Below are 23677 nucleotides of genomic sequence, written 5' to 3' on the forward strand. Positions count from 1 at the left end.
GTGTAGTGTAGTGTATAGTAGTGTGTATTGTATAGTGTAGTGTAGTGTATAGTGTAGTGTATAGTGTAGTGTATAGTGTAGTGTATAGTGTAGTGTAGTAGTGTAGTAGTGTAGTGTAGTGTGTAGTGTAGTGTACAGTGTAGTGTAGTGTATAGTGTAGTGTATAGTGTAGTGTATAGTGTAGTGTAGTGTATAGTGTAGTGTGTAGTGTAGTGTACAGTGTAGTGTAGTGTGTAGTGTAGAGTGTAGTGTAGTGTATAGTGTAGTGTAGTGTATAGTGTAGTGTATAGTGTAGTGTATAGTGTAGTGTAGTGTGTAGTGTAGTGTGTAGTGTAGTGTATAGTGTAGTGTATAGTGTAGTGTATAGTGTAGTGTATAGTGTAGTGTAGTGTGTAGTGTATAGTGTAGTGTATAGTGTAGTAGTGTGTAGTGTAGTGTGTAGTGTAGTGTATAGTGTAGTGTATAGTGTAGTAGTGTATAGTGTGTAGTGTAGTGTATAGTGTAGTGTATAGTGTAGTGTATAGTGTAGTAGTGTAGTGGATAGTGTAGTGTAGTGTGTAGTGTGTAGTATAGTGTAGTAGTGTATAGTGTAGTGTATAGTGTATAGTGTAGTGTGTAGTGTAGTAGTGTAGTGGATAGTGTAGTGTAGTGTGTAGTGTGTAGTATAGTGTAGTAGTGTATAGTGTAGTGGATAGTGTAGTGTAGTGTGTAGTGTGTAGTATAGTGTAGTAGTGTATAGTGTAGTGTGTAGTGTAGTAGTGTATAGTGCAGTGTAGTAGTGTAGTGTATAGTGTAGTGTGTAGTGTAGTGTATAGTTTAGTGTATAGTGTAGTGTGTAGTGTAGTGTAGTAGTGTATAGTGTAGTGTGTAGTGTATAGTGTAGTGTATAGTGTAGTTTGTAGTGTAGTGTAGTAGTGTATAGTGTAGTGTAGTAGTGTAGTGTATAGTGTAGTGTATAGTGTAGTGTAGTAGTGTATAGTGTATAGTGTAGTGTATAGTGTAGTGTAGTAGTGTGGTGCGTAGTGTAGTGTATAGTGTAGTGTGTAGTGTAGTAGTGTATAGTGTAGTGTGTAGTGCAGTGTAGTGTGGCAGTGTTGAGTCTATGGGCAGTGTTGAGTCTATGGGCAGTGTTGAGTCTATGGGTAGTGTTGAGTCTATGGTAGTGTTGAGTCTATGGGTGGTAGTGTTGAGTCTATGGTAGTGTTGAGTCTATGGGTGGTAGTGTTGAGTCTATGGTAGTGTTGAGTCTATGGTAGTGTTGAGTCTATGGGCAGTGTTGAGTCTATGGCAGTGTTGAGTCTATGGCAGTGTTGAGTCTATGGGCAGTGTTGAGTCTATGGGTAGTGTTGAGTCTATGGCAGTGTTGAGTCTATGGTGCAGTGTTGAGTCTATGGGCAGTGTTGAGTCTATGGTAGTGTTGAGTCTATGGTAGTGTTGAGTCTATGGTAGTGTTGAGTCTATGGGTAGTGTTGAGTCTATGGGCAGTGTTGAGTCTATGGGTAGTGTTGAGTCTATGGGTAGTGTTGAGTCTATGGGCAGTGTTGAGTCTATGGGTAGTGTTGAGTCTATGGGCAGTGTTGAGTCTATGTGCAGTGTTGAGTCTATGGGCAGTGTTGAGTCTATGGGTAGTTTTGAGTCTATGAGCAGTGTTGAATCTATGGGTAGTGTTGAGTCTATGGGTAGTGTTGAGTCTATGGGCAGTGTTGAGTCTATGGGCAGTGTTGAGTCTATGGGTAGTGTTGAGTCTATGGCAGTGTTGAGTCTATGGGTAGTGTTGAGTCTATGGCAGTGTTGAGTCTATGGGCAGTGTTGAGTCTATCGGCAGTGTTGAGTCTATGGGTAGTGTTGAGTCTATGGGTAGTGTTGAGTCTATGGGCAGTGTTGAGTCTATGGGCAGTGTTGAGTCTATGGGTAGTGTTGAGTCTATGGGCAGTGTTGAGTCTATGGGTAGTGTTGAGTCTATGGGCAGTGTTGAGTCTATGGGTAGTGTTGAGTCTATGGGTAGTGTTGAGTCTATGGGCAGTGTTGAGTCTATGGGTAGTGTTGAGTCTATGGGCAGTGTTGAGTCTATGTGCAGTGTTGAGTCTATGGGCAGTGTTGAGTCTATGGTGCAGTGTTGAGTCTATGGGTAGTGTTGAGTCTATGGGTAGTGTTGAGTCTATGGGCAGTGTTGAGTCTATGGGCAGTGTTGAGTCTATGGGTAGTGTTGAGTCTATGGGCAGTGTTGAGTCTATGGGTAGTGTTGAGTCTATGGGCAGTGTTGAGTCTATGGGTAGTGTTGAGTCTATGGGCAGTGTTGAGTCTATGGGCAGTGTTGAGTCTATGGGTAGTGTTGAGTCTATGGGCAGTGTTGAGTCTATGATGCAGTGTTGAGTCTATGGTAGTGTTGAGTCTATGATGCAGTGTTGAGTCTATGGCAGTGTTGAGTCTATGGGTATTGTTGAGTCTATGGGCAGTGTTGAGTCTATGGGCAGTGTTGAGTCTATGGGTAGTGTTGAGTCTATGGGTAGTGTTGAGTCTATGGGCAGTGTTGAGTCTATGGTGCAGTGTTGAGTCTATGGTGCAGTGTTGAGTCTATGGGTAGTGTTGAGTCTATGTGCAGTGTTGAGTCTATGGTAGTGTTGAGTCTATGTGCAGTGTTGAGTCTATGGTAGTGTTGAGTCTATGTGCAGTGTTGAGTCTATGTGCAGTGTTGAGTCTATGGGCAGTGTTGAGTCTATGGTAGTGTTGAGTCTATGGGTAGTGTTGAGTCTATGGTAGTGTTGAGTCTATGGTAGTGTTGAGTCTATGGTAGTGTTGAGTCTATGTGCAGTGTTGAGTCTATGGTAGTGTTGAGTCTATGTGCAGTGTTGAGTCTATGTGCAGTGTTGAGTCTATGGGCAGTGTTGAATCTATGGGTAGTGTTGAGTCCATGGTAGTGTTGAGTCTATGGGTAGTGTTGAGTCTATGGTGCAGTGTTGAGTCTATGGTAGTGTTGAGTCTATGTGCAGTGTTGAGTCTATGTGCAGTGTTGAGTCTATGGTAGTGTTGAGTCTATGGGTAGTGTTGAGTCTATGGTGCAGTGTTGAGTCTATGGTAGTGTTGAATCTATGGGTAGTGTTGAGTCTATGGCAGTGTTGAGTCTATGGGTAGTGGTGAGTCTATGGGTAGTGTTGAGTCTATGGTAGTGTTGAGTCTATGGTAGTGTTGAGTCTATGGGTAGTGTTGAGTCTATGGTGCAGTGTTGAGTCTACGGGTAGTGTTGAGTCTATGGGTAGTGTTGAGTCTATGGTAGTGTTGAGTCTATGGGTAGTGTTGAGTCTATGGGTAGTGTTGAGTCTATGACAGTGTTGAGTCTATGGGCAGTGTTGAGTCTATGGGTAGTGTTGAGTCTATGGTGCAGTGTTGAGTCTATGGGCAGTGTTGAGTCTATGGGTAGTGTTGAGTCTATGGTAGTGTTGAGTCTATGGGTGGCAGTGTTGAGTCTATGGCAGTGTTGAGTCTATGGGTGGCAGTGTTGAGTCTATGGCAGTGTTGAGTCTATGGGTAGTGTTGAGTCTATGGGTAGTGTTGAGTCTATGGGTAGTGTTGAGTCTATGGTGCAGTGTTGAGTCTATGACAGTGTTGAGTCTATGTGCAGTGTTGAGTCTATGGTGCAGTGTTGAGTCTATGGTGCAGTGTTGAGTCTATGGCAGTGTTGAGTCTATGGCAGTGTTGAGTCTATGGTGCAGTGTTGAGTCTATGGGTAGTGTTGAGTCTATGACAGTGTTGAGTCTATGAGTAGTGTTGAGTCTATGGGCAGTGTTGAGTCTATGGGTAGTGTTGAGTCTATGGCAGTGTTGAGTCTATGGTAGTGTTGAGTCTATGGGTGGCAGTGTTGAGTCTATGGCAGTGTTGAGTCTATGGGTAGTGTTGAGTCTATGGGCAGTGTTGAGTCTATGGCAGTGTTGAGTCTATGGGTAGTGTTGAGTCTATGGGCAGTGTTGAGTCTATGGGTAGTGTTGAGTCTATGGCAGTGTTGAGTCTATGGTGCAGTGTTGAGTCTATGTGCAGTGTTGAGTCTATGGTGCAGTGTTGAGTCTATGGGTAGTGTTGAGTCTATGGGCAGTGTTGAGTCTATGGCAGTGTTGAGTCTATGGGTAGTGTTGAGTCTATGGGCAGTGTTGAGTCTATGGGTAGTGTTGAGTCTATGGCAGTGTTGAGTCTATGGTGCAGTGTTGAGTCTATGTGCAGTGTTGAGTCTATGGGTAGTGTTGAGTCTATGGCAGTGTTGAGTCTATGGGTAGTGTTGAGTCTATGGGCAGTGTTGAGTCTATGGGTAGTGTTGAGTCTATGGCAGTGTTGAGTCTATGGTGCAGTGTTGAGTCTATGGTGCAGTGTTGAGTCTATGGCAGTGTTGAGTCTATGGGCAGTGTTGAGTCTATGGCAGTGTTGAGTCTATGGGTAGTGTTGAGTCTATGTGCAGTGTTGAGTCTATGGTGCAGTGTTGAGTCTATGGCAGTGTTGAGTCTATGGGCAGTGTTGAGTCTATGGCAGTGTTGAGTCTATGGCAGTGTTGAGTCTATGGGCAGTGTTGAGTCTATGGTGCAGTGTTGAGTCTATGACAGTGTTGAGTCTATGTGCAGTGTTGAGTCTATGGTGCAGTGTTGAGTCTATGGCAGTGTTGAGTCTATGGCAGTGTTGAGTCTATGGTGCAGTGTTGAGTCTATGACAGTGTTGAGTCTATGGGTAGTGTTGAGTCTATGGGCAGTGTTGAGTCTATGGGTAGTGTTGAGTCTATGGCAGTGTTGAGTCTATGGTAGTGTTGAGTCTATGGGTGGCAGTGTTGAGTCTATGGCAGTGTTGAGTCTATGGCAGTGTTGAGTCTATGGCAGTGTTGAGTCTATGGGTAGTGTTGAGTCTATGGGCAGTGTTGAGTCTATGGCAGTGTTGAGTCTATGGGTAGTGTTGAGTCTATGGGCAGTGTTGAGTCTATGGGTAGTGTTGAGTCTATGGCAGTGTTGAGTCTATGGCAGTGTTGAGTCTATGGGCAGTGTTGAGTCTATGGCAGTGTTGAGTCTATGGGCAGTGTTGAGTCTATGGGTAGTGTTGAGTCTATGGACAGTGTTGAGTCTATGGCAGTGTTGAGTCTATGTGCAGTGTTGAGTCTATGTGCAGTGTTGAGTCTATGGACAGTGTTGAGTCTATGGCAGTGTTGAGTCTATGGGTAGTGTTGAGTCTATGGCAGTGTTGAGTCTATGGGCAGTGTTGAGTCTATGGTAGTGTTGAGTCTATGGTGCAGTGTTGAGTCTATGGGTAGTGTTGAGTCTATGGGCAGTGTTGAGTCTATGGCATGGTTGAGTCTATGGGCAGTGTTGAGTCTATGGTAGTGTTGAGTCTATGGGTAGTGTTGAGTCTATGGGTAGTGTTGAGTCTATGGGCAGTGTTGAGTCTATGGGCAGTGTTGAGTCTATGGGCAGTGTTGAGTCTATGGGTATTGTTGAGTCTATGGGCAGTGTTGAGTCTATGGGCAGTGTTGAGTCTATGGGTAGTGTTGAGTCTATGGGTAGTGTTGAGTCTATGGGCAGTGTTGAGTCTATGGTGCAGTGTTGAGTCTATGGTGCAGTGTTGAGTCTATGGGTAGTGTTGAGTCTATGTGCAGTGTTGAGTCTATGGTAGTGTTGAGTCTATGTGCAGTGTTGAGTCTATGGTAGTGTTGAGTCTATGTGCAGTGTTGAGTCTATGTGCAGTGTTGAGTCTATGGTAGTGTTGAGTCTATGGGCAGTGTTGAGTCTATGGGTAGTGTTGAGTCTATGGGCAGTGTTGAGTCTATGGGTAGTGTTGAGTCTATGGGCAGTGTTGAGTCTATGGGTAGTGTTGAGTCTATGGTAGTGTTGAGTCTATGGGTAGTGTTGAGTCTATGGTAGTGTTGAGTCTATGGCAGTGTTGAGTCTATGGTAGTGTTGAATCTATGGGTAGTGTTGAGTCTATGGTAGTGTTGAGTCTATGGCAGTGTTGAGTCTATGGCAGTGTTGAGTCTATGGGTGGTAGTGTTGAGTCTATGGGCAGTGTTGAGTCTATGGGCAGTGTTGAGTCTATGGGTAGTGTTGAGTCTATGGTAGTGTTGAGTCTATGGGCAGTGTTGAGTCTATGGTAGTGTTGAGTCTATGGCAGTGTTGAGTCTATGGCAGTGTTGAGTCTATGGGTAGTGTTGAGTCTATGGTAGTGTTGAGTCTATGGGCAGTGTTGAGTCTATGGCAGTGTTGAGTCTATGGGTAGTGTTGAGTCTATGGTAGTGTTGAGTCTATGGGCAGTGTTGAGTCTATGGTAGTGTTGAGTCTATGGCAGTGTTGAGTCTATGGCAGTGTTGAGTCTATGGGTGGTAGTGTTGAGTCTATGGTAGTGTTGAGTCTATGATAGTGTTGAGTCTATGGCAGTGTTGAGTCTATGGCAGTGTTGAGTCTATGGCAGTGTTGAGTCTATGGGTGGTAGTGTTGAGTCTATGGGTGGTAGTGTTGAGTCTATGGTAGTGTTGAGTCTATGGCAGTGTTGAGTCTATGGGTGGTAGTGTTGAGTCTATGGCAGTGTTGAGTCTATGGGTGGTAGTGTTGAGTCTATGGGTGGTAGTGTTGAGTCTATGGTAGTGTTGAGTCTATGGCAGTGTTGAGTCTATGGGTGGTAGTGTTGAGTCTATGGCAGTGTTGAGTCTATGGGTGGTAGTGTTGAGTCTATGGTAGTGTTGAGTCTATGGCAGTGTTGAGTCTATGGTAGTGTTGAGTCTATGGGTAGTGTTGAGTCTATGGCAGTGTTGAGTCTATGGGCAGTGTTGAGTCTATGGCAGTGTTGAGTCTATGGTAGTGTTGAGTCTATGGCAGTGTTGAGTCTATGTGCAGTGTTGAGTCTATGGGTAGTGTTGAATCTATGGGCAGTGTTGAGTCTATGGGTAGTGTTGAGTCTATGGTAGTGTTGAGTCTATGGGCAGTGTTGAGTCTATGGGCAGTGTTGAGTCTATGGGTAGTGTTGAGTCTATGGGTAGTGTTGAGTCTATGGGTAGTGTTGAGTCTATGGGTAGTGTTGAATCTATGGGCAGTGTTGAGTCTATGTGCAGTGTTGAGTCTATGGTAGTGTTGAGTCTATGGGCAGTGTTGAGTCTATGGGCAGTGTTGAGTCTATGGGTAGTGTTGAGTCTATGGGTAGTGTTGAGTCTATGGGTAGTGTTGAGTCTATGGGTAGTGTTGAGTCTATGGTAGTGTTGAGTCTATGGGTAGTGTTGAGTCTATGGGTAGTGTTGAGTCTATGGGTAGTGTTGAGTCTATGGGTAGTGTTGAGTCTATGGGTAGTGTTGAGTCTATGGTAGTGTTGAATCTATGGGTAGTGTTGAGTCTATGGTAGTGTTGAGTCTATGGGTAGTGTTGAGTCTATGGGTAGTGTTGAGTCTATGGGCAGTGTTGAGTCTATGGGTAGTGTTGAGTCTATGGGTAGTGTTGAGTCTATGGTAGTGTTGAATCTATGGGCAGTGTTGAGTCTATGGGCAGTGTTGAGTCTATGGGTAGTGTTGAGTCTATGGGCAGTGTTGAGTCTATGGTAGTGTTGAGTCTATGGGCAGTGTTGAGTCTATGGGCAGTGTTGAGTCTATGGGTAGTGTTGAGTCTATGGGTAGTGTTGAGTCTATGGGTAGTGTTGAGTCTATGGGTAGTGTTGAGTCTATGGGTAGTGTTGAGTCTATGGGTAGTGTTGAGTCTATGGGTAGTGTTGAGTCTATGGGTAGTGTTGAGTCTATGGGTAGTGTTGAGTCTATGGGTAGTGTTGAGTCTATGGGCAGTGTTGAGTCTATGGGTAGTGTTGAGTCTATGGGTAGTGTTGAGTCTATGGGTAGTGTTGAGTCTATGGACAGTGTTGAGTCTATGGGCAGTGTTGAGTCTATGGTGCAGTGTTGAGTATGGGCAGTGTTGAGTCTATGGGTAGTGTTGAGTCTATGGTGCAGTGTTGAGTCTATGGGTAGTGTTGAGTCTATGGGCAGTGTTGAGTCTATGGGTAGTGTTGAGTCTATGGGCAGTGTTGAGTCTATGGTGCAGTGTTGAGTCTATGGGTAGTGTTGAGTCTATGGGTAGTGTTGAGTCTATGGGTAGTGTTGAGTCTATGGGCAGTGTTGAGTCTATGGTGCAGTGTTGAGTCTATGGGGCAGTGTTGAGTCTATGGACAGTGTTGAGTCTATGGGCAGTGTTGAGTCTATGGTGCAGTGTTGAGTCTATGGGTAGTGTTGAGTCTATGGGTAGTGTTGAGTCTATGGGCAGTGTTGAGTCTATGGTGCAGTGTTGAGTCTATGGGTAGTGTTGAGTCTATGGACAGTGTTGAGTCTATGGGCAGTGTTGAGTCTATGGGTAGTGTTGAATCTATGGGTAGTGTTGAATCTATGGGTAGTGTTGAGTCTATGGACAGTGTTGAGTCTATGGGCAGTGTTGAGTCTATGGGTAGTGTTGAGTCTATGGGTAGTGTTGAGTCTATGGGTAGTGTTGAGTCTATGGGTAGTGTTGAGTCTATGGGTAGTGTTGAGTCTATGGACAGTGTTGAGTCTATGGGGCAGTGTTGAGTCTATGGGCAGTGTTGAATCTATGGGTAGTGTTGAATCTATGGGTAGTGTTGAGTCTATGGGCAGTGTTGAATCTATGGGTAGTGTTGAATCTATGGGTAGTGTTGAGTCTATGGGTAGTGTTGAGTCTATGGGTAGTGTTGAGTCTATGGGTAGTGTTGAGTCTATGGGTAGTGTTGAGTCTATGGGTAGTGTTGAGTCTATGGGCAGTGTTGAGTCTATGGGTAGTGTTGAGTCTATGGGCAGTGTTGAGTCTATGGGTAGTGTTGAGTCTATGGTGCAGTGTTGAGTCTATGGGCAGTGTTGAGTCTATGGGCAGTGTTGAGTCTATGGGTAGTGTTGAGTCTATGGGCAGTGTTGAGTCTATGGTGCAGTGTTGAGTCTATGGGTAGTGTTGAGTCTATGGGCAGTGTTGAGTCTATGGGTAGTGTTGAGTCTATGGGCAGTGTTGAGTCTATGGGCAGTGTTGAGTCTATGGGCAGTGTTGAGTCTATGGGCAGTGTTGAGTCTATGGGTAGTGTTGAGTCTATGGGCAGTGTTGAGTCTATGGTGCAGTGTTGAGTCTATGGGTAGTGTTGAGTCTATGGGCAGTGTTGAGTCTATGGGTAGTGTTGAGTCTATGGTGCAGTGTTGAGTCTATGGGTAGTGTTGAGTCTATGGGCAGTGTTGAGTCTATGGGTAGTGTTGAGTCTATGGCAGTGTTGAGTCTATGGGCAGTGTTGAGTCTATGGGCAGTGTTGAGTCTATGGGCAGTGTTGAGTCTATGGTGCAGTGTTGAGTCTATGGGCAGTGTTGAGTCTATGGGTAGTGTTGAGTCTATGGGCAGTGTTGAGTCTATGGTGCAGTGTTGAGTCTATGGGTAGTGTTGAGTCTATGGGTAGTGTTGAGTCTATGGTAGTGTTGAGTCTATGGTAGTGTTGAGTCTATGGTGCAGTGTTGAGTCTATGGGCAGTGTTGAGTCTATGGGTAGTGTTGAGTCTATGGTGCAGTGTTGAGTCTATGGGCAGTGTTGAGTCTATGGGTAGTGTTGAGTCTATGGGCAGTGTTGAGTCTATGGTGCAGTGTTGAGTCTATGGGTAGTGTTGAGTCTATGGGTAGTGTTGAGTCTATGGTAGTGTTGAGTCTATGGTAGTGTTGAGTCTATGGTGCAGTGTTGAGTCTATGGGTAGTGTTGAGTCTATGGGTAGTGTTGAGTCTATGGACAGTGTTGAGTCTATGGGTAGTGTTGAGTCTATGGGGCAGTGTTGAGTCTATGGTAGTGTTGAGTCTATGGTCAGTGTTGAGTCTATGGGTAGTGTTGAGTCTATGGGCAGTGTTGAGTCTATGGACAGTGTTGAGTCTATGGTCAGTGTTGAGTCTATGGGTAGTGTTGAGTCTATGGGTAGTGTTGAGTCTATGGGCAGTGTTGAGTCTATGGACAGTGTTGAGTCTATGGGCAGTGTTGAGTCTATGGTGCAGTGTTGAGTCTATGGGTAGTGTTGAGTCTATGGGCAGTGTTGAGTCTATGGGTAGTGTTGAGTCTATGGGCAGTGTTGAGTCTATGGTGCAGTGTTGAGTCTATGGGTAGTGTTGAGTCTATGGGTAGTGTTGAGTCTATGGGTAGTGTTGAGTCTATGGGTAGTGTTGAGTCTATGGGCAGTGTTGAGTCTATGGTGCAGTGTTGAGTCTATGGGGCAGTGTTGAGTCTATGGACAGTGTTGAGTCTATGGGCAGTGTTGAGTCTATGGTGCAGTGTTGAGTCTATGGGTAGTGTTGAGTCTATGGGTAGTGTTGAGTCTATGGACAGTGTTGAGTCTATGGGCAGTGTTGAGTCTATGGTGCAGTGTTGAGTCTATGGACAGTGTTGAGTCTATGGTGCAGTGTTGAGTCTATGGTGCAGTGTTGAGTCTATGGGTAGTGTTGAGTCTATGGTGCAGTGTTGAGTCTATGGGTAGTGTTGAGTCTATGGTGCAGTGTTGAGTCTATGGACAGTGTTGAGTCTATGGGTAGTGTTGAGTCTATGGGCAGTGTTGAGTCTATGGGTAGTGTTGAGTCTATGGGCAGTGTTGAATCTATGGGTAGTGTTGAGTCTATGGGCAGTGTTGAATCTATGGGTAGTGTTGAGTCTATGGTGCAGTGTTGAGTCTATGGGTAGTGTTGAGTCTATGGGCAGTGTTGAGTCTATGGGCAGTGTTGAGTCTATGGGTAGTGTTGAGTCTATGGTGCAGTGTTGAGTCTATGGGCAGTGTTGAGTCTATGGTGCAGTGTTGAATCTATGGGTAGTGTTGAGTCTATGGTGCAGTGTTGAGTCTATGGGCAGTGTTGAGTCTATGGGCAGTGTTGAGTCTATGGGTAGTGTTGAGTCTATGGTGCAGTGTTGAGTCTATGGGTAGTGTTGAGTCTATGGGCAGTGTTGAATCTATGGGTAGTGTTGAGTCTATGGGCAGTGTTGAGTCTATGGTGCAGTGTTGAATCTATGGGTAGTGTTGAATCTATGGGTAGTGTTGAGTCTATGGGTAGTGTTGAGTCTATGGGTAGTGTTGAGTCTATGGTAGTGTTGAATCTATGGGTAGTGTTGAGTCTATGGGTAGTGTTGAGTCTATGGGTAGTGTTGAGTCTATGGGTAGTGTTGAGTCTATGGGTAGTGTTGAGTCTATGGGTAGTGTTGAGTCTATGGTGCAGTGTTGAGTATATGGGTAGTGTTGAGTCTATGGGTAGTGTTGAGTCTATGGGTAGTGTTGAGTCTATGGGTAGTGTTGAGTCTATGGGTAGTGTTGAGTCTATGGGTAGTGTTGAGTCTATGGGTAGTGTTGAGTCTATGGGTAGTGTTGAGTCTATGGTAGTGTTGAGTCTATGGACAGTGTTGAGTCTATGGGTAGTGTTGAGTCTATGGGCAGTGTTGAGTCTATGGGCAGTGTTGAGTCTATGGTAGTGTTGAGTCTATGGGCAATGTTGAGTCTATGGACAGTGTTGAGTCTATGGGCAGTGTTGAGTCTATGGTGCAGTGTTGAGTCTATGGGCAGTGTTGAGTCTATGGACAGTGTTGAGTCTATGGGCAATGTTGAGTCTATGGTAGTGTTGAGTCTATGGGCAGTGTTGAGTCTATGGACAGTGTTGAGTCTATGGGCAGTGTTGAGTCTATGGTGCAGTGTTGAGTCTATGGTAGTGTTGAGTCTATGGTAGTGTTGAGTCTATGGACAGTGTTGAGTCTATGGGTAGTGTTGAGTCTATGGGCAGTGTTGAGTCTATGGGCAGTGTTGAGTCTATGGTAGTGTTGAGTCTATGGGCAATGTTGAGTCTATGGTAGTGTTGAGTCTATGGTAGTGTTGAGTCTATGGACAGTGTTGAGTCTATGGGCAGTGTTGAGTCTATGGACAGTGTTGAGTCTATGGGCAGTGTTGAGTCTATGGTAGTGTTGAGTCTATGGGTAGTGTTGAGTCTATGGACAGTGTTGAGTCTATGGGTAGTGTTGAGTCTATGGTAGTGTTGAGTCTATGGACAGTGTTGAGTCTATGGGCAGTGTTGAGTCTATGGGTAGTGTTGAGTCTATGGGTAGTGTTGAGTCTATGGGTGGTAGTGTTGAGTCTATGGTAGTGTTGAGTCTATGTGCAGTGTTGAGTCTATGGCAGTGTTGAATCTATGGGTAGTGTTGAGTCTATGGGCAGTGTTGAGTCTATGGCAGTGTTGAGTCTATGGCAGTGTTGAGTCTATGGTGCAGTGTTGAGTCTATGGGTAGTGTTGAGTCTATGGGCAGTGTTGAGTCTATGGGTGGTAGTGTTGAGTCTATGGCAGTGTTGAGTCTATGGCAGTGTTGAGTCTATGGTGCAGTGTTGAGTCTATGGGTGGTAGTGTTGAGTCTATGGGCAGTGTTGAGTCTATGGGTGGCAGTGTTGAGTCTATGGGCAGTGTTGAGTCTATGGGCAGTGTTGAGTCTATGGGTGGTAGTGTTGAGTCTATGGGCAGTGTTGAGTCTATGGTGCAGTGTTGAGTCTATGGGTGGTAGTGTTGAGTCTATGGGCAGTGTTGAGTCTATGGGTGGCAGTGTTGAGTCTATGGGTAGTGTTGAGTCTATGGGCAGTGTTGAGTCTATGGGTGGTAGTGTTGAGTCTATGGCAGTGTTGAGTCTATGGCAGTGTTGAGTCTATGGGTGGTAGTGTTGAGTCTATGATAGTGTTGAATCTATGGGTGGCGGTGTCTAAAATGCACTCACCTCTTCGTCTAGAAAAGTGTTGAAAATAACGACCAACTGCCCCTGTAGACAGACGCAATAAGGACACACACAGAGACACACACACACAGACACACACACGCACACACAGACACACACATGCACACACACACACACAGACACACACACACACGCACACACAGACACACACACAGACACGCACACACAAAAAAGCACCCACCCACACAGAGACACGCACACACACATACACACACAAGCACACACAAACACAGACACACCCACAGACACACATACAGACACAGGCACACAGAGACACGCTCACAGACACACGCATACAGGCACACACACAAACACACACACAGACACGCACACACAAAAAAGCACCCACCCACACAGAGACACGCTCACAGACACACGCAAACAGACACATACACACAAGGATATTGCATTAATTACGAATAATAATTTTAGGTCTGTTACTCTGCTCTGCCAATATAACACAGAGCGTTGTACACCATTGGAACCTCATTTGCCAGTAAAAAATATGGCAACAAAACTGAACACCTTTTTTTTTTACGAAGAATCATGTTTGCATAGACCACAATACCTGCAGCCATAGTGCAAAAAAAAATGTGAGACTAGGCTCTAAGAAAAGCTGTCTCGGGTGTGGACCAATCAACTTCAAGGACCATGTGAGACTAGGCTCTAAGGAAAGCTGTCTCGGGTGTGGACCAATCAACTTCAAGGACCATGTGAGACTAGGCTCTAAGGAAAGCTGTCTCGGGTGTGGACCAATCAACTTCAAGGACCATGTGAGACTAGGCTCTAAGGAAAGCTGTCTCGGGTGTGGACCAATCAACTTCAAGGACCATGTGAGACTAGGCTCTAAGGAAAGCTGTCTCGGGTGTGGACCAATCAACTTCAAGGACCATGTGAGACTAGGCTCTAAGGAAAGCTGTCTCGGGTGTGGACCAATCAACTTCAAGGACCATGTGAGACTAGGCTCTAAGGAAAGCTGTCTCGGGTGTGGACCAATCAACTTCAAGGACCATGTGAGACTAGGCTCTAAGGGAAGCTGTCTCGGGTGTGGACCAATCAACTTCAAGGACCATGTGAGACTAGGCTCTAAGGGAAGCTGTCTCGGGTGTGGACCAATCAACTTCAAGGACCATGTGAGACTAGGCTCTAAGGAAAGCTGTCTCGGGTGTGGACCAATCAACTTCAAGGACCATGTGAGACTAGGCTCTAAGGAAAGCTGTCTCGGGTGTGGACCAATCAACTTCAAGGACCATGTGAGACTAGGCTCTAAGGAAAGCTGTCTCGGGTGTGGACCAATCAACTTCAAGGACCATGTGAGACTAGGCTCTAAGGAAAGCTGTCTCGGGTGTGGACCAATCAACTTCAAGGACCATGTGAGACTAGGCTCTAAGAAAAGCTGTCTCGGGTGTGGACCAATCAACTTCAAGGACAGTGCACATACATTATCAGAGTTGTGTTTTTTGTTTGCATTATGGCTGCAGGTATTGTGGTCTATGCAAACATGACTCCTTGTAAAAAAAGGTGTTCAGTTTTGTTGCCAGATAGAAGGGTAAAAAAACAATTATCACAGAGTGTTGTGTTAAGATATTAAAACTAACCACTATTGATAAACTCAGTATTGCAAAGACATCAACAACTACTGCACCAGGTGGCATGACATACACAGCAAACGGTGCTCTGATAAACAACAATAAAAATGTTACGTGGTAGAGATAGACCAGACAGCTTTGTGTACAAGCCTCTCTCACTACACTACTACACACTACACTATACACTACACTACTACACTATATACTACACTACACTATACACTACAACACTATACACTACTACACTATACACTACTACACTATACACTACTACAATACTACACTACTACACTACACTATACACTACTACACTATACACTACTACACTATACACCACTACACTATACACTACACTACACACTACTACAATACTACACTACTACACTACACTATACACTACTACACTATACACTACTACACTATACACCACTACACTATACACTACTACAAAACACTATACACTACTACACTATACACCACTACACTATACACTACACTATACACTACTACAATACTACACTACTACACTACACTATACACTACTACACTATACACTACTACACGATACACTACTACACTATACACTACTACACTATACACTACTACACTACACTATACACTACTACACTACTACACTATACACTATACACTACTACACTACACTATACACTACTACACTATACACTACTACACTACTACACACTACACTATACACTACCCACTATACACTACATTATACACTACTACACACTACTACACTACACTATACACTACACACTATACACTACTACACACTACACTACGACACTACACTATACACTACTACACACTACACTACACTACGACACTACACTATACACTACTACACTATACACTACTACACTATACACTACACACAACACTATACACTACTACACTATACACTACTACACTATACACTACACACAACACTATACACTACTACACTATACACTACACTACTATACACTACACTATACACTGCACTATACACTACATTATACACTACACTACACTATACACTACTACACTATACACTACACTATACACTACACTATACACTACACACAACACTACTACACTATACACTACTACACTACACTATACACTATACACTGCACTATACACTGCACTATACACTACACTACTATACACTACACTATACACTGCACTATACACTACATTATACACTACACTACACTATACACTACTACACTATACACTACACTATACACTACACACAACACTCTACACTGCACTACTCACTACACTACACACTACACTACCATATACTATTACACTACACCACTACACTACCACACACTCCACGATACACCACCACACACTACACCACCACACACTACACCACCACACACTACACCACCACACACTACACCACCACAATCTCCGCTGTACACCGCAACCGTGTAAGACAACTTGCGCTACACAACGCGACATGCGTCGGTTGCGACGCGCTTACCTGGAGCCCGTTGAGGATTCCGAACAGGCAGACGATGGCGGGGGTCCCGTTGCCGTCGGGCAGGAAGAAGTAAACCCCCACGGACCAGACGACGCCAAGCCCCGCCATGAGCACGAGCAGCTTGCGCGCCTTCCCCGCCGGCGAATCTCCCAGAAGGCCACTGCATCCCCCTTCTTTCTCTTCTTCCTCCTCCTCCTCGTCGTCCACCACGCTCACCGTGTACTCCACCTCCATCTCCACCGCCTTGTCACTCCTCCGCCGACGCGTCACGTGCAGGGCGCGGCCAGCGACGGCGAGGGACGCGACGGTGGCCAACAGCACCGGCACCACGAGGCCTATCAGGAGGGCCTTGCCTCCCTCGTCCCGCCCGAACCAGCAGGAAGCCAGCCCTTGCGGCTGCCCCTCCCCGCCCCCCGTAACCGCCACCGTGATCCCGGCCGCGACCGCCGGGACTCCGTAGCCCCCCGCGAACGACGCCGCCGCGCCCCAACGGGCCGACGTCCCGGACGAGCCCCCGCTCGTTTCGCTTCGGCCGCCGTTGCCGTTGCCGGCGGCCCCCAGGAGTTGCGCGGCCTGCGCCAGGAGCCAGGCGAAGGCGCTGAGGTAGCCCAGCTGCAGGAAGAACTGCGCCAGCGAGCAGAGGGGGGCGCTGGCCGCGGCGGCGTCGGAGGCCGAGACGACGAACCAGACGTGGGCGAGGAGCAGCGAGCAGAGGACGTTGATCTTGGTGGCTCGGGGCAGCGAGCGGCGGACTGCCATCTGTCCGTCGTCGTCGTCGCTGATGTCGTCCACCAGGTCGCGTTCGTGGTCATCGGGTAACGTCCTCCTCCCCCTCCTCCTCATCCTCCTCTCGCGAAGCAACAGCGCGGACTCCACGCCGACGGCGACGGCGATGAGGGCGACCGACAGGCCGAGCGACGCGTAGGTGGCGATGGCTGCCGCGGCCGCGGTGAATTGGCCGCCCGGCGGCGTCGACGGGAGGAAGATGACTCCGAAAGGAGTGGAGTGGTCGCAGGAGCAACCGACGGAGCCTTTGACGAGGGAGCCCGTCACGCAGCCGTCGGTCGACCAGCCGCCCGCGCTGCCGTTCGACTGCGGAGGGAGGGGAGGGAGGGGAGGGAGGGCGGTGATCATCGTCCGGCACGGCGTGGTTGTGTTCCGGTTGATTCCGAAAGTATCCGACACTATTCGGTACACGATACACTACACACTATATACTACATTATACACTACTACACTACACTATACACTACTACACTATATACTACACTATACACTACTACACTATACACTACTACACTACACTATACACCACTACACTATACACTACTATACTACACTATACACTACACTATACACTACTACACTATACACTACTACACTATACACTACTACACTACACTATACACTAGTACACTACACTATACACTACACTATACACTACTCTACTACACTATACACTACTACACTACTACACTACACACTACTACACTATACACTACTACACTATACACTACTACTCTACATTATACACTACTACACTTTAGACTACTACACTACACTATACACTACTACACTATACTATACACTACTACACTATACTATACACTACTACAATATACACTACACTATACACTACTACACTATACACTACACCACTACACTATACACTACTACACTACACTATACACTACTACACTATACACTACACTACTACACTATACACTACACTATACACTACTACACTACACTATACACTACTACACTATACACTACTACACTACACTATACACTACTACACTATACACTACTACACTACACTACACTATACACTACTACACCACACTATACACTACACACTACACACCTGGAAGTCCCAGAATGCACAGCGGGGCGTCCTTCCTGTCGCCCCCTGGGTGACCCCCAGGCTCAGAGTGACTGGCGTTTTGCCCGTAGCCCTTCCGGGCCCCAGGCTCAACACGGCGCTCAGGACGGCGCTGCCCACAATCGGCAGCGGAGAGCCGGAGCCGGTGACCGACGTTTCGGCCTCCAGGGCCGGTACCAGCCGCAGGGGGAGCAGGTCGCGTAGAGTGCTATGTGGGGGGGGGGGGGGGGGTGGTTGAGGGCGTGGCAAACGAAAGGAGCGTAGATTAGCAGCCGTCAGCTGTGGTGTAGTGACACACAGGGGGTAGTTAGTGATGTAATAGTGTGGTAGTGTAGTAGTGTAGTGTATAGTGTAGTAGTGTATAGTGTAGTAGTGTATAGTGTAGTGTATAGTGTAGTAGTGTATAGTGTAGTGTAGTAGTGTGTAGTGTAGTAGTGTAGTGTAGTAGTGTATAGTGTAGTGTATAGTGTAGTAGTGTATAGTGTAGTAGTGTATAGTGTAGTGTATAGTGTAGTAGTGTATAGTGTAGTGTAGTAGTGTGTAGTGTAGTAGTGTAGTGTAGTAGTGTATAGTGTAGTGTATAGTGTAGTAGTGTATAGTGTAGTGTAGTAGTGTGTAGTGTAGTAGTGTAGTGTAGTAGTGTAGTAGTGTATAGTGTAGTGTAGTAGTGTGTAGTGTAGTGTGTAGTGTAGTGTAGTATGTAGTGTAGTGTAGTGTAGTAGTGTAGTGTATAGTGTAGTGTAGTACAGTGTATAGTGTAGTGTATAGTGTAGTAGTGTATAGTGTAGTGTATAGTGTAGTAGTGTATAGTGTAGTGTATAGTGTATAGTGTAGTGTATAGTGTAGTAGTGTATAGTGTAGTGTATAGTGTAGTAGTGTATAGTGTAGTGTATAGTGTAGTAGTGTATAGTGTAGTGTATATAGTGTAGTGTATAGTGTAGTATAGTGTATAGTGTAGTAGTGCATAGTGTAGTGGTGTATAGTGTAGTGTATAGTGTAGTAGTGTATAGTGTAGTGTATAGTGTAGTGTAGTAGTGTTTAGTGTAGTGGTGTATAGTGTAGTGTATAGTGTAGTAGTGTATAGTGTAGTAGTGTATAGTGTAGTGTATAGTGTAGGAGTGTATAGTGTAGTGTATAGTGTAGTGTATAGTGTAGTAGTGTATAGCGTAGTAGTGTATAGCGTAGTTTAGTAGTGTATAGTGTAGTGTATAGTGTAGTGTATAGTGTAGTGTATAGTGTAGTAGTGTATAGTGTAGTAGTGAATAGTGTAGTGTATAGTGTAGTAGTGTATAGTGTAGTAGTGTATAGTGTAGTATAGTGTATAGTGTAGTAGTGTATAGTGTAGTAGTGTATAGTGTATAGTGTAGTGTAGTATAGTGTAGTAGTGTATAGTGTGGTAGTGTATAGTGTAGTGTAGTAGTGTATAGTGTAGTAGTGTATAGTGTAGTGTCGTAGTGTATAGTGTAGTAGTGTATAGTGTAGTAGTGTATAGTGTAGTAGTGTATAGTGTAGTAGTGTATAGTGTAGTAGTGTATAGTGTAGTGTACAGTGCAGTGTAGTAGTGTATAGTGTAGTGTAGTAGTGTAGTAGTGTATAGTGTAGTGTAGTAGTGTATAGTGTAGTAGTGTATAGTGTAGTGTAGTAGTGTATAGTGTAGTAGTGTATAGTGTAGTAGTGTATAGTGTAGTAGTGTATAGTGTAGTAGTGTATAGTGTAGTAGTGTATAGTGTAGTAGTGTAGTAGTGTATAGTGTAGTGTAGTAGTGTATAGTGTAGTGTATAGTGTAGTAGTGTATAGTGTAGTGTATAGTGTAGTAGTGTATAGTGTATAGTGTAGTGTATAGTGTAGTAGTGTATATTGTAGTAGTGTATAGTGTAGTAGTGTAGTAGTGTATATTGTAGTAGTGTATAGTGTAGTAGTGTATAGTGTAGTAGTGTATAGTGTAGTAGTGTATAGTGTAGTAGTGTTATAGTGTAGTAGTGTATAGTGTAGTAGTGTATAGTGTAGTAGTGTTATAGTGTAGTAGTGTATAGTGTAGTAGTGTATAGTGTAGTGTAGTAGTGTATAGTGTAGTAGTGTAGTAGTGTATAGTGTAGTGTAGTAGTGTATAGTGTAGTAGTGTAGTAGTGTATAGTGTAGTAGTGTATAGTGTAGTAGTGTATAGTGTAGTAGTGTATAGTGTAGTAGTGTTATAGTGTAGTAGTGTATAGTGTAGTAGTGTATAGTGTAGTGTACAGTGCAGTGTAGTAGTGTATAGTGTAGTGTAGTAGTGTAGTAGTGTATAGTGTAGTGTAGTAGTCTATAGTGTATAGTGTAGTGTAGTAGTGTATAGTGTAGTGTATAGTGTAGTAGTGTATAGTGTAGTAGTGTATAGTGTAGTAGTGTATAGTGTAGTGTAGTAGTGTATAGTGTAGTGTAGTAGTGTATAGTGTAGTAGTCTATAGTGTATAGTGTAGTAGTGTATAGTGTAGTGTAGTAGTGTATAGTGTAGTGTATAGTGTAGTAGTGTATAGTGTAGTAGTGTATAGTGTAGTAGTGTATAGTGTAGTAGTGTTATAGTGTAGTAGTGTAGTAGTGTATAGTGTAGTGTATAGTGTAGTAGTGTATATTGTAGTAGTGTAGTAGTGTTATAGTGTAGTAGTGTAGTAGTGTATAGTGTAGTAGTGTATAGTGTAGTAGTGTATAGTGTAATAGTGTATAGTGTAGTAGTGTATAGTGTAGTAGTGTATAGTGTAGTAGTGTATAGTGTAGTAGTGTATAGTGTAGTAGCGTATAGTGTAGTAGTGTATAGTGTAGTAGTGTATAGTGTAGTAGTGTCTAGTGTAGTAGTGCATTGTGTAGTAGTGTATAGTGTAGTAGTGTATAGTGTAGTAGTGTTATAGTGAGTAGTGTATAGTGTAGTGTATAGTGTAGTAGTGTATAGTGTCGTAGTGTTATACTGGTAGGAACCTCCTGGTTCCACCAGCCCACAGGTGATTATTGTGTCCGTCTGTCCGTCGTGCAGGGAGGGGCTGGGTGGGGAGGGGCTGGGTGGGGCTGGGTGGGGAGGGTGGGGGCTGGGAGGGGGTGGGGCTGGGTGGGCAGGGGCTGCTCACCCCGTGGTGCCCTTATAAAACTCAACGTTCAACCTACTCACGCCAGCTTGTGCCCGCCCTCACAGTCGGGCATATTTGCGGAATACCCCACGTTGCCCTGGCCGTTGTTGACCCCGGGCCGGGTACGGGTAGGGTACGGGTACGGCTGGGTACGGGTACGGGTAAGGTACGGGTACCCGTTTGCGACCCTGGTGCGGCCGGGTACGGGTACGGGTAGGCCGTGAGTCACTGGGTGAGTCACCGTCTGTCACTCATCTCCCAACGTCTTGTCTCTTCTCACAATTCAAGTTCCTAGAATCAACCCACCCGCGCCTGCAACGTGGCTTCATCCCAGAGGTTGCAATCGGGTACCCGATACCCGTACCCTACCCGTACCTGGCCGGGTACGGGTAGGGTACGGGTACGGCCGGGTACGGGTAGGGTACGGGTAGGGTACGGGTAGGGTATGGTACGGGTAGGGTACGGGTAGGGTATGGGTAGGATACGGGTAGGGTATGGGTACGGGTAGGGTACGGGTAGGATACGGGTAGGGTATTGGTAGAGTATGGGTACGGGTAGGGTATGGGTAGGGTACGGGTAGGGTATGGGTAGGGTAGGGTACGGGTAGGGTACGGGTAGGGTAAGGGTAGGGTACGGGTAGGGTATGGGTACGGGTACGGGTACGGGTAGGGTACGGGTAGGGTACGGGTAGGGCACGGGTACGGGTAGGGTACAAGTAGGGTACGGGTAGAGTACGGGTAGGGTACGGGTAGGTAACGGGTAGGGTACGGTACGGGTAGGGTATGGGTACGGGTAGGGTACGGGTAGGGTACAGGTAGGGTACGGGTACGGGTAGGGTACGGGTAGGGTACGGGTAGGGTATGGGTAGGGTACGGGTATGGCCGGGTACGGGTAGGGTACGGGTAGGGTATGGGTAGGGTATGGGTAGGGTACGGGTACGGGTAGGGTATGGGTATGGCCGGGTACGGGTAGGGTACGGGTAGGGTACGGGTAGGGTACGGGTAGGGTATGGGTAGGGTACAGGTAGGGTACGGGTAGGGTACGGGTATGGCCGGGTACGGGTAGGGTACGGGTAGGGTACGGGTATGGCCGGGTACGGGTATGGCCGGGTACGGGTAGGGTACAGGTAGGGTACGGCCGGGTACGGCCGGGTACGGCCGGGTACGGGTACCCATTTGCGACCTCTGGTGTGTTGGGGGCTGGGGATGTGGGGGGGGGGTGGCTGGTCTACAGGTGGCCGTGTCCGCGTCTCACGGGAGGAGTATGCCGACTACGGTGAGCTCCCCGTCTCCGGCGAGAAGTCCGTCGATGGTCGAACGGTTGACGGACACCGAAGAGGTCAGACCGTCCAACAGGAAGGTTTGGTGGTAACCTCGGGGCGTGTCGCCCGCCCTGTACAGCGAGCCGGCCATCTTGATGTTCGCGGAGTTCAGGTGGAAATCTCCGAGTCCTCCTCTGGTGGCATGGTCAGTAGCGCCGCCTGGTGGACGAAAAGAGGTTTGTGGTGTGTGTGTGTCTCTGTGTGTGTGTTTGTGTGTGTGTGTCTGTGTGTGTGTCTGTGTGTGTGTGTGTGTCTCTGTGTGTGTGTGTCTCTCTGTGTGTGCGTGTCTCTCTGTGGGTGTGTGTGTCTCTGTGTGTGTGTGTGTGCGTCTATGTGTGTGTGTGTGCGTCTATGTGTGTGTGTCTGTGTGTGTCTCTGTGTGTGTGTGTGTCTCTCTGTGTGTGTCTCTGTGTGTGTGTGTGTCTATGTGTGTGTGTCTGTGTGTGTGTGTGTCTCTGTGTGTGTGTGTCTGTGTGTGTGTTTCTGTGTGTGTGTCTGTGTGTGTGTGAGTCTCTGTGTGTGTGTGTGTCTCTGTGTGTGTGTGTCTCTGTGTGTGTGTGTCTCTGTGTGTGTGTGTGTCTCTGTGTGTGTGTGTCTCTGTGTGTGTGTGTCTCTGTGTGTGTGTGTGTCTGTGTGTGTGTCTGTGTCTGTGTCTCTGTGTGTGTGTGTCTGTGTGTGTCTGTGTGTGTGTGTCTCTGTGTGTGTGTCTCTGTGTGTGTGTGTCTCTGTGTGTGTGTGTGTCTCTGTGTGTGTCTGTGTGTGTCTGTGTGTGTCTGTGTGTGTGTGTCTCTGTGTGTGTGTCTCTGTGTGTGTGTGTGTCTCTGTGTGTGTGTGTCTCTGTGTGTGTGTCTGTGTGTGTGTGTCTCTGTGTGTGTGTGTCTCTGTGTGTGTGTGTGTCTCTGTGTGTGTGTTTCTGTGTGTGTGTGTCTCTGTGTGTGTGTGTCTCTGTGTGTGTGTGTGTCTCTGTCCGTGTGTGTCTCTGTGTGTGTGTGTGTCTGTGTGTGTGTCTCTGTGTGTGTGTGTGTCTGTGTGTGTGTCTCTGTGTGTGTGTGTGTCTCTCTGTGTGTGTGTGTCTGTGTGTGTGTCTGTGTGTGTGTGTGTGTCTCTGTGTGTGTGTCTATGTGTGTCTCTGTGTGTGTCTCTCTGTGTGTGTGTGTGTCTCTGTGTGTGTGTGTCTCTGTGTGGCTCTGTGTGTCTATGTTGTGTGTCTCTCTGTGTGTGTGTGTCTCTCACTGTGTCTCTGTGTGTGTCTCTCTCTGTGTGTTTCACTGTGTGTGTCTCTGTGTGTGTCTCTGTCTCTCTCTGTGTGTGTCTCTGAATGTGTCTCACTGTGTGTCTCTGTGTGTCTATGTTGTGTGTCTCTCTGTGTGTGTGTGTGTCTCTCACTGTGTCTCTGTGTGTGTGTGTCTCTCTCTGTGTGTTTCACTGTGTCTGTCTCTGTGTGTGTCTCTCTGTGTGTCTCTGTGTCTCTCTTTCTGTGTCTCTGTGTGAGTCTCTCTCTGCTTGTGTGTCTGTCTGTGTGTCTCTCTGTGTG

General features: G+C 46.3%; 1 protein-coding gene across 1 annotated transcript in view; it reads right to left on the reverse strand.

Moving 5' to 3' along the window:
- Positions 1-23677, reverse strand: part of LOC144740831 (adhesion G-protein coupled receptor F3-like) — a gene marked incomplete at its 5' end in the record, with an annotated part of 73290 nt that overhangs the window by 31679 nt on the left and 17934 nt on the right. The window contains 4 exons of the mRNA XM_078623555.1: positions 12738-12779; positions 15843-16934; positions 17710-17935; positions 22077-22302. Coding sequence (XP_078479681.1) covers positions 12738-12779; positions 15843-16934; positions 17710-17935; positions 22077-22302 — 1586 coding nt within the window. The remainder of the gene's footprint in view (positions 1-12737; positions 12780-15842; positions 16935-17709; positions 17936-22076; positions 22303-23677) is intronic.

The sequence above is a fragment of the Lampetra planeri genome, unplaced genomic scaffold (assembly GCF_965212315.1).
Source record: "Lampetra planeri unplaced genomic scaffold, kcLamPlan1.2.h2 scaffold_312, whole genome shotgun sequence".
In the NCBI taxonomy this organism is placed as follows: domain Eukaryota; kingdom Metazoa; phylum Chordata; class Hyperoartia; order Petromyzontiformes; family Petromyzontidae; genus Lampetra; species Lampetra planeri.